The following is a 10,932-nucleotide window of genomic DNA, read 5'->3' as shown; positions in this document are numbered from 1 at the left end:
TTTTAGTCTGTGCTTGCTTCGGACATTTGCTCAGGGATCGATGCGTCGCTATTGTATCCTATTTGGATCATGGCTTGGTTGCCTTCTGTCTGGCCTTTTCTCTGCGGAGATTTAGAGGCTATAGTTCTTTTATTAGCATTACCCTCCCCCCCACTCTAAGACCCCTAAACTCCAAACATATTAATTGATGTTATGAGTAAAAAAATTTTTGTAAAAGACTAATTTTTCTAATGTAACACTGTCAACAGGGGTTTGAATATTTTGTCCTCTATCCCTTACTGTCTCATCAATTGCATTTACACACAATTTGGGGATTACTATTACCTTTTTGTTATCTTCATAGAGCATTTGGTGATCTCGAGACAATTGTACTCATGTCCTTTCTCTTCTCCTTACAGGTGGGGATTTCGAAAGAGATGCACTGCAGAGTGAAGGTTTGTGCCAGGACCGTTAGGCATCCCTGCGGTCATGACTCCTGCAGGATCCATGCCAAGTGCCAGAAGATGAGGGGTCCAGTCTCTTACTGGGACCCACAGGACTGCAGTGTGTGCAAGGATTTGCACAACTCGGGGTGGATATCTCTGAAGACGACGGGATGTTCTTTCAAAGATCCCTTCGTACCTGGGTCAGGGGATTTAAGAAGATTGCTGACCAGAAGACTCCTTTCCTTCCATCTTCGGAGTGAAAGGATATCGTTTTCCCTAATGCGGCACCAGATTCGATCATGGGCTATCCCCAGCCTAAGCCCTTACCACCCATCCAGTTGAATGTGGATAAGGCGCTTGGTGCAATGAGCCTCCACCGCGAGAACATGTCTACAGTTTCCTCTCTATCTCCTGGTAAAGAATCAGTCCTTTTGTCAACCATGGAATCAGATGACAAGCCTCTCCCTCCAGTAGACGATTCTTATCTGCCCAAGTTGGATAGTGATAGTGTGGCGTCTATATTGGATTCAGTTGGTACCGCTGTTTCCACTACTACTACCACAGCGGCTTCTCTGTCTACGGTTACAACTACATCTTTGGTTTTAGGAGCAACGACTGCTACGGTTCTTCCTTCTCCTCCCGTCAAGCCTGTAGAATAGAAAACTCCCCAAATTCCAAGTAATTTGGATGACTCGTCCTTCTTAGCTAGAATGAAGGCTTTCATGGAAGGGACTCAAGAATATGAAAGAATGATGTTCAAAGCCTTGCATGAGGAGTTTCAGGCTTTGAAGCATCAGGAGGACCCAGGTAAGGCTAAAGTCTTGCCTTCTCAGCTACCTTTCTGTACTCAACAGAACCCTTGGAGGTACGGGGTCACACGGTACTTTCCAAGGGTATCCTCCACATTGGGAAGGGTTAGGCTCTAGGCCAGTAGCTGATCTGGAATTTTACCCAGATATGGAGGCCTATCCCTTTTGCTATGTTAAGTTGGCTGAAGGAGTCCCGTTAAGAGATGACACTATCCCCAAAGAAACGATCCCTCTGGAACACACTAGAGCCCAGCATCTAGCTGTGAAGGAAATGAAGACAGCAGGGTGTATTAACACACAGTTAGCTGCTTTCAGTAAAAGGTTAGCCACCTTTGTAGCTCCAGATTCAATGGTATTTCGTTTTGCTTTGAAAAGCTTCGTAGCTGTGGAAAAAGCAATCCAGGAGGGTAAACCTCTTCCGGTGTTGGAAGAATGTAGGCCTGTGTCTCTTGATCTTCCTCATGATGCTGACCATTGGATGGATGTCCAGTTTACCTTTTCAGAAGGTAAACTGGATAAGAATATAGCCAGTCGCCAATTTAATGAAAAATTGCCTAGGATTCCTGAACACCTTCTTAAAGCTGAATTGGAGGCTAGGGAGAGACTATCTGCCTCGATGCCTCTCCAGTGTTTTATTGAAATAATGATTGGGAATTTTACTGATGCCCCAGTTTTTTCCCTTTTGGCTAATACTCATCTGGCTACTTTTAAGAAGGATCTATATGCTTTCTTTCAGGCTCGAAGAGTCTGTAGAGAGCATATTCTTGCTTCAGCTACTATACCTCATGAGCCGAAACGTCTCATCGACGCTTATGTATGGGGAAAGGATCTGTTTCCCCAGATGTCAGTGACGGAGGTTTTGGATAAAGTTGCAGCCGAGAATAAGAGCCTGTTTCAGAGGTGGGGAATCTCTTTTAAGAGAAAATTCACTCCTGGGGTAGGACTTCAGCCAAAGAGGACCCGCAAACCAGCCTATCTCAGGAGGTCGTTTGCACCTACCTCTATAAATGCTCCACAGAATGTTTTTGCTGTTTCTCATTTGGTGCCCTCACAGTCTTCATCTTTCAATTCGGAGTTCGAGTAAGGGTCACCGTCCTTCCAATCCCTTAAGAAAACTGCCCTGGTAGAAGCCATTCAGGTAGAAGTGGTAGATCAAGAGGGCGTGGTCACCGAGGTGGCAGAGGAGGTAGGGGTGCACATCCTCAGATCAATCAATGAGGATATTCTGGTAAGGGGACGGCTGAACTTGTGTAAGTACTGGTGAGAGTACGGTCCTTTAGATCAGAGTATCAGTTCCAAAGGCTTGGGTTGGAAGTGAAGAAACAGCCTCCAAAGTGTGAAAATTTTTTCCAGAGGTCAACATCTCTTCGGGATCAATATGTACAAGTCCTCTTGACAAAAAACTTTATCCGTTGCTCAAGACCTATGAGTCTCTACAGATCTTTCAGATGGTTATTGGCATTTTCTGATAAGTCAACACTTCTCTCCCTACCCTGGTTTCAGCCCGGAATGAAAAATTTATGTATTTGGAGCTAGTTAATTTGGGCTCATCATGGCTATGAAAATTTCCACGAAGGTTATCGACGCAGTCATTCAACAACTTCGGGAGAAAAAAAGGCTTTCAAGTAGCGGTGTGCCTGGACGACTGATTAGTGTGAGCTACCTCAACACGGGAATCCATGGAAGAAACCTTTCTAGTTACCAAGTTTCGGTGGTCCATTGGATTTGAGATCAATTTCAAGAAGCCGAGACTGACTCCAGCTCAGGTTTTCCAGTAGCTGGGGATTACCTACAGTCTCATTCCCCTTTCATACCTCCTTCTAAATGTTAAGAATTACTGAAGTCAGTCTGGTCTCTGATCAAGTCGGGAACGACCACCCAGCAACGCCAGGAAAAGGCTCTTGTCTCTTTGCAAGATGCTCCAGTAATGAATACTGACTTCAAAGTTCGGCTCAAGGATGCAAGCAGAGTTTGGGAACGGAGAGTCTCCAAAGTTCTTTGTGACCATCAGAAGACCCCAGTGTTACACCGAAGGCACCTTCGACTAAGGTCTACTGTCAAAAGTCTTTCACAAGTAATTCCGTTGTGCTTTCCTCCTCTGGTAGTTTTTTCTTCGCATGGACGCCTCATTGGAGGTTTTTCTTCGCATGGACGCCTCATTGGAGGGAGGTGGGGGGTGGGGAGGATTACATCTCACTCCATTGCATCAACAGGCAAGGGTTAACGTCTCCCCATCTAAATCATATCATGTTAGAAATCTTTAGATGGGTTCAAAGAAAAAGGTGGCATCTGTCAGTATTCCATCTTCACGGAGTAGGGGATGTGATGGCAGACTTTTTATCTAGAACATATCCTCTAGGGTCGGAATGGTCTCTAGATGGAAAATCTTTTTATTTCATGCAGGATCAAGTCCCTGGTCTTCGAGTGGATCTGTTTGCAGAGCCTTAATAGTAACTTCTCTGTTTTGTAGCACCAAATATGGATCTGGTAAGAGTGAGCATGGATACGATGTCTCTGGATTGGAATTAGTGGGAAAGGATCTACCTGTTTCCACCTTTCGTTCTTCTCACGAAGGTTCTGAACGAACTACGGTCGTTCAACGGGATAGTAGCTTCGGTTGCTTCTCTACGGCCGGAGAGCAACTGGAGCGTCTAGGGTTTAGAAAAAACTTCAGATTGGTGCAGTTACCCAACTAGAGTCAGTCCCGGCAAGTACAGAGGACGGTTGTCTAAGACTCATCATGGAAATCGAACAACCTTCATATCATGTTTTTTCGCTTTTGCTCTTGTAAGAGGTTCAAAATTCAACGCCACCATGTAAAATTTTCACTACTTTGATTCAGTGTGTAATGTTGTGGGAGTAATGGGTTAGATATGTTAAAGACAGGAATCTATATTCCATTACCATGGGTTTATGTTTGGGGTTCTTGACTGACACACATGCACAAGACCAAGCTTCCTCTACAATTTTATCGTCCGAGTCAGCCCTTACTAGAAACATTATGGATACTTTTGATATGGTTTACAATTAGCATCTCTTCATTACGTTTCCGAAAGTCTGTGCAAGGTTAAGATTACTGGTTCCGTTGAGACCTATCTCCTAATCTTTGGATAAAGTGTTACAATTTACTTCTGAAATTGACAGTCAGGCCATGTCTTAATGTGATCTGACTCTAAAAGTGAATTTTCTAACTGCAATGGTTTTTGCTGCTAGTGATAGAGATTATGGCTTTCTCTGGAGACGGAGATCATATAGAAAATGTGGAAAACAGTTTAGTTAATCTATATCTTGGTCTTACTTTTCTGACTAAGAATGAGCTCCACTCTAAACGATAGGGACCGTGGAAAAGTTTCCCTCGTAAGTAATCTTTCCCTGAAATCAGTGCAGTGTTTAAGAGCCTATCTTTTAAGAACAGAACATTTATAAGGTGGTCAGTTATTCAAAGGTGAAACAGTGAGAACAGGTTTGTCTCTGAAACAAGTAAGAGTGAAGATGGTATATTTTATAAGAGCGGACCCGGCTTGTATGCCGTTTAGAAAGTGGCTTCTTTGTTGAACCTCTTTCACTATACAGTGGAACCTCTATATACGATTGCCTTTACATACGATTGTTCCAACATCCGAAGTAAATTTTGATCAAATTTTCGTCTCGATACCCGAAGTAATGCTCCAACATCCGACATAGATCTTGCTTACGCCGGTAGACGGCAGCACGTTGGAGGGACCCCATTGAGCGTCAAGTCGGTCAGTTCTCTGTTCTAGTCCACATTGTGTGGTTGTCCTCTGTTCGGTCTGTTATTAACAGTGCTTATTATCTACCTTTTCTCACGTTTCATTTTTTATTTTACGTATAATCATGGGTCCTAACAAGCTTAGTTTCGGTAGAGTGAGAAAATGAAGAAGGCAATGCTTTCATTAGAAATGAAGCAAGAAATTATAGAAAAACATGAGCGCAGAGTGCATGTGAGTGATTGGGCTAAACATTATGTCTGGAATAGGTCTATGATCTCGATGATCATCAAACAGAAGGAAGCCATTAAAGCAGTCAAACCATCAAAGGTGATGAAAGTGAAGCAAAGAAAACTAAATTGAGAGAGAGAGAGAGAGAGAGAGAGAGAGAGAGAGAGAGAGAGAGAGAGAGAGAGAGAGAGAGAGAGAGAGAGAGAGAGAGAGTGTTCTCTTATTACATAGAAGTGTCATATGTACATACATACATACATATACCAAGGCACTTCCCCCAATTTGGGGGGTAGACGACATCAACAAAGAAACAAAAACAAAAGGGGGACCTCTACTCTCTACGATCCTCCCAGCCTAACAAGGGACTCAACCGAGTTCAGCTGGTACTGCTAGTGTGTCACAGCCCACCCTCCCACATTATCCACCTCAGATGAAGCTTCATTTGCTGAATCCCCTACTGCTGCTACCTCCGCGGTCATCTAAGGCATCGGAGGCAGCAGCAGGGCCTACCGGAACTGCGTCACAATCGCTCGCCATTCATTCCTATTTCTAGCACGCTCTCTTGCCTCGCTCACATCTATCCTCCTATCACCCAGTGTCGTATGTAAGTTATGAAAATTAAAAATCAAAAAGATTAAAAAATGTAAAAAAATATAAATTATGAAAATGAAAAAAAAAAAATAAGCTAAATTAGGTTAAAGTTCACGTAGTGTAAGTTAGAGTAAGTTACAGTATGTTATCGCAGTCACCATCGCTACCTCCTCACCGACCGTCCATCTCCTGCGTAGCAAATTCTACACCTGCGCTTGCCTGTCTCTAAGGTAAAGTGACAAAAGAAACACCTTTTTTATTTATTATTTCTCTATAATTCTTCTTTCTGACATCTATCTTACAAAATGCAATTGTATTATTGTTATTTGTAATTATGTGTAGTAATTTATTAAGGAGTTTTCATAGGTTTTTGGGCTGTAGAACGAATTATACAAATTACAGTGTATTCTTATGGGAATATTTGCTCCAACATACAATTGTTTTAACATACGAAACAGGTTCCAGAACAAATTAAGATCATATGTAGAGGTTTCACTGTATGTCCTTTGAGGGTCTATAGGGTTATACTGGTTGGAAGTCGACTAGGGTGCTCTTCAAGCATTATTTGAAACAATTGGAAGGAATACGTCATTTTTGTGGTGGCAGCAGGTAGTGTCATCAAACCCGCCGCATCGACGTAGCCCTCAAGTGCGTCCTTGGGCATTCTTCCAGCTTATTTCTTTTGATAAGTAAACTAAAGGTTTTTTTTTCAGGATCTCTAACATAAATTATTTTTATTTTCAGGATTTATTATGGTATCACTATAGTATATCTATTTTAGTATAGGTCAAACTATAGTTTAAATTTTGTTTAGATACAAGACTATATTTATCACTTGTCTTATTTTTTGTTTTGTTTTGCCATAAGCTCCTTCTAGTGGGTTATGACAGGTTTGAACTTTTTTCCTTCATGACACCTTGTGTACCATTATCATGGGGATGTATTGTTGGGTACAGAATCACGATCCTTATGCTTATTACATTAATGATAATTATTCTTTGCTCTACTTTTGAAAATAAAAGTCTGTAAATTTATGCATGCCTTTTATTTAAGACCTAATTTCATTTTAGTGGCAATAAAATTGATGTACCAATCTAGTTTTAACCTTCCTGAACATGAAAAAATTGTATCGAAGATGAGAATTGGTTCCATGCCTTTTACTCACTGAGTTTACTACGGTTCTTGCTGTTTGACATCTCCTCATTAAGGTCGGATGTCTTTTTTCATGGTGGAGGGTGATGATCTGGATAAGATCTACTCCCTTAATAGGCCATCATACTTTTTAATTACAGCTTTATTACTGTTCAGGAATAAAGGTGAACTTTGGTACCTATGCTTTGACGGAGTATTCCGGATAGCGCATTCCGGTATGGGAACCTTTATTCGAGGCCTCCTACCGAGTAATAGGTAATTCTCTGGTACACTTCCATCAGGACGACATTGCTCAAGCCCAAAAAAGGGATTTTGACGTAGGAAAAATCTATTTTTGGGTGAGATGACCATGTCATCCTGATGGCCCACCCGTTACTGTGTCCCTCCCCATCTCCTTGTAGGATGCTTCTTTTTCACAGTAGTTCCGCTGCGATGTGGAATGAAGCGACGGGACGTGTGGGATCACCGGAAGGTGCTAGGATGTGTAACGGCTCCTCTATTATCCTTCCCCTTAGTGGATTAGACTGGGTAAAGTCTATTGGGGGTGGAGATATCTATGGTTATCTTAGGATATGTCCCTGATTATACACGATATCAACAGATAGTCGTTCCAGGGGTTGGAACCCCATGATACCTGACGGTATGATACCTGACGGTATGATACCTGACGGTAATTCTCTTGTAATATCACTCGCAGAAATATTATACTGTAGGAAGCAGCCGAAGCGAATTTCCATCAAGACGACATGGCCATCTCACCCAAAAATAGATTTTTTCTATGTCAAAATCCCTTTTATATATAAAGAAGACTTGGTTGAAAGGCTTATGGAGTTAACTAACTGAATTTAAGGAGGCCGTGACTGCTCCAAGACTCATGGCTCCGAGAAAAGGCTCATCATAGATCCACAAAGCCATCCTATCCCCACTTACATAAAACAGGGCATTTCTTTAAACTGAAAGCTGGAACGTTCCCTGGGTGGCCACCCTGTAGCTGGAGAATGATGCTTTCTCCCACAACCCTTCCTGACAAACCCATTCCCTTCAGGAGGACTGTTTGAGGTTTCTTGAAGGGCTCCCTTCACATAAGAAGGGGCAATTAGCTGCAACCTTGATTACCCTTTCCCAGCCTAGTCGGTGCTACGTCGTTGCCTCACCATTTTTATGTGACACTAAGCTAGGCAAGTACTATTTTACTCCGGATCTGTTCTGCTCCAGAGCACTCATACCAGCAACCCATGAGAGCCAGAGCAGGACTGAGGGAGGTGATAAGAGAAGTTCAAGTGCCTAATTGTAAAGATACATTCTCAAGACTTAACACTAAGTGTCAATTCTTGAGTTAATAAACCCAAATTGAGACCCCCAATGTTCTTCAGCCATGCCATGGCAACACACTTCAAGGATCACCAGAAAGCAAGGGAATAAACTGAAAACATGAATGCTGTCTAACAGGATCAAGAATGGGGATATCGAGAGGTTTGCACAGAAAACTGCCACAGCTACAATTTTTGGGAAACCACTAGACATATGTTCTTCCTTCCAAATATCCCTTGCAAAAAATTATCTGCTAACATAATCGTTTAAAAGAAAATGCATAAGATTGAAACAACCAGTTGAGGGCACCAGAAATATGTCTGTATTATCCAGCAACTGAAAATAAAGTGATGATTCAATGACTTGTCAGGTGAGCAGGGTTTTCCTGTAATCCAGAAGCAACTGTTGCTATCTCATTGACATTTTAACAGCAGTATTCAGCTTACCTGAAAGCAAAATCCTATCAAAGGACAAGGTTTAGCATTAGTGTTGGAACAACTAGAACATTACTCTAAAATCATTAATTCACCATTACAATTATCTTAAAAGTATTAAAAGACAGCGTTATTTTAAATCTTCAATTATTAATCTGCAATTAGAAGTTATAAATTTTCAAAAAAAAAAAAATTATAATTGCTATCTACATTTTACATACATACATACATCTACCAAGGCATTTCCCCCAATTTTGGGGGGTAGCTGACATCAACATATTGAAACAAACAAAAAAGGGGACCTCTACTCTCTACTTTCCTTCCAGCCTAACAAGGGACTCAACCGAGTTCAGCTGGTACTGCTAGGGTGCCACAGCCCACCCTCCCACATTATCCACCTCAGATGAAGCTTCATAATGCTGAATCCCCTACTGCTGCTACCTCCGCAGTCATCTAAGGCATAGGAGGAAGCAGCAGGGCCTACCAGAACTGCGTCACAATCGCTCGCCATTCATTCCTATTTCTATCTACATTTCAGTCTATTAAAAAGATGGCCAAGGTATGGTAAGGGGAGAGAAATCTGTCTACTCAATTAGCTTAACTCTCACTTTCTCTTATGGATACTAGGTCAAGTGGAGGAGAGTTAAAGGTAGTATTCACATTAGTTACAAATACAAAATTAGAATGTATATTGAAATTCATTAGAGGAAATTTCAGCTTTTTGCAGCAATTTACACATCTTGTCTTAAGATATTTGTTTATCAATTAAATTGTTTTGGATCATGGGACTTATTGGCATTGTTCTTAGAGAAGTGGTTTAAATCCTTTGCCAAATATCAAGATGCTTAACAAGCAGAAGCCTGTGTCATTCCCCCACCAATGCTAGAAGATCTAAAGCCTAGCCTAAGGACACATTCTTATTAGATATCAAACATAACACCTAATTAGCTAGTTTTGAGGGAAAGAGGGTACAAGAACCGTATCTAATGGTCCCTAAAGAATCATGATAAATCAGAAATCTAAATCTCTCGAATCTTCAGGAGGGCATAATTCTATGAAGTGCATTAATTTACAATTGTTTTAAAATATATAATATTTGGATTAAGAAAACATGACAAAAACTGCAATTTATTAAGCAAAACGAATGTTGTACAGGAGGGCATTGATATCACTTTATATTAGATACTATATAAAACAAGTTTACTATAACTAATGCACTTACACCAACTAAACTTCAACTGAAGAACTTCTTCATAGCAACAGCATACTTATCAGTAACCACTTTCTGACGTTTCTTCAGTTCTTCTTGCTGTTTCTTTATTGGAACATTATTTGGATCCATGGTTAAAGCTAGTTTAAGATCATTTTCAGCTTCTTCATAATTTTGTAATTCTGTATTTGCTACTGCACGTCTATAACGAGCTTTAACATTTGTATTCTCGACTTCCAAAACCTTTGTGGTTGCTGTTACAGCAAGGGAATAGTGCTTTTTACTCAAGTGATACAAAGCTAAATTGTTATAACACTGCATTTTAATTGCTTTAATATCTTCCAAAATATCATCTACATCACACGGTTCAATCATTGCTAGCCATTTAACAGCTTGACAGAAAAACAAGTGTGCAGATAGATGATTAGCTGAAGTCCCTTCTCTATATAAATCTACTCCAAGGCTCTTATACTTGACAGCCAGTCCTAATATTTCAGTAGAACTTAGGTGGAACACTGACTTTGCAGCCTCCTTTACTTCTAAGTGCACTTTTAATTCAAGTGCTACTTCATTCACATAGTCACAGAAATATTTTCCAGGTAAATTAATAACAATACATGCAACTTCATCATGAACCATTACATAGAGTGCTTTTTCTATGGCTCTATCAATTAATGAGGTAGCTTCCCCAAGAATATACTCTTTATCCTTTGCTGATAAATATTGAGAATCTAAGCTACCCACTTCAGGGGTACAGTTCATGTCCATAACAGTCACACAAATCTTGCTTGTTTCTTGAGGTCGACCATTTCCCACATATGGAGAAAGCCCTTCAACACTTAATTCAAATAAACCAGAAACTGTAATTTTCTTCATTTTTTTTTATATATGGGACCATTCGCTAGTAGAAACAAGCTTTTGATTTCATGGAATTAATCTACTAGTTTAGTTAGCAAGGCTACACACGCTGATCAAGCTACTCACAAAATGCAAAAGTATAAGAACCTTAAAAAGAAATTCTCTCCTAAATTTCACTTCACA

General features: G+C 40.7%; 1 protein-coding gene across 1 annotated transcript; it reads right to left on the bottom strand.

The window, feature by feature from the left end:
- Positions 1–9,807: 9,807 nt before the first annotated feature.
- Positions 9,808–10,774, bottom strand: LOC137627403 (uncharacterized). The gene has a single exon (XM_068358492.1). The coding sequence runs from the start codon at positions 10,765–10,767 to the stop codon at positions 9,916–9,918; it is 852 nt and encodes a 283-aa protein (XP_068214593.1). The 5' UTR covers positions 10,768–10,774; the 3' UTR covers positions 9,808–9,915.
- Positions 10,775–10,932: the final 158 nt, after the last annotated feature.

This window comes from Palaemon carinicauda, chromosome 35, assembly GCF_036898095.1.
Source record: "Palaemon carinicauda isolate YSFRI2023 chromosome 35, ASM3689809v2, whole genome shotgun sequence".
NCBI classification, from domain to species: Eukaryota; Metazoa; Arthropoda; class Malacostraca; order Decapoda; family Palaemonidae; genus Palaemon; species Palaemon carinicauda.
The sequence above is the reverse complement of the archived record's forward strand: the minus strand, read 5'-3'. Positions and strand labels throughout refer to the sequence as shown.

Excerpts from the sequence above, each read along its gene's own strand:
- LOC137627403 (XM_068358492.1), bottom strand. The coding sequence starts at position 10,767 with ATGAAGAAAATTACAGTTTCTGGTTTATTTGAATTAAGTGTTGAAGGG.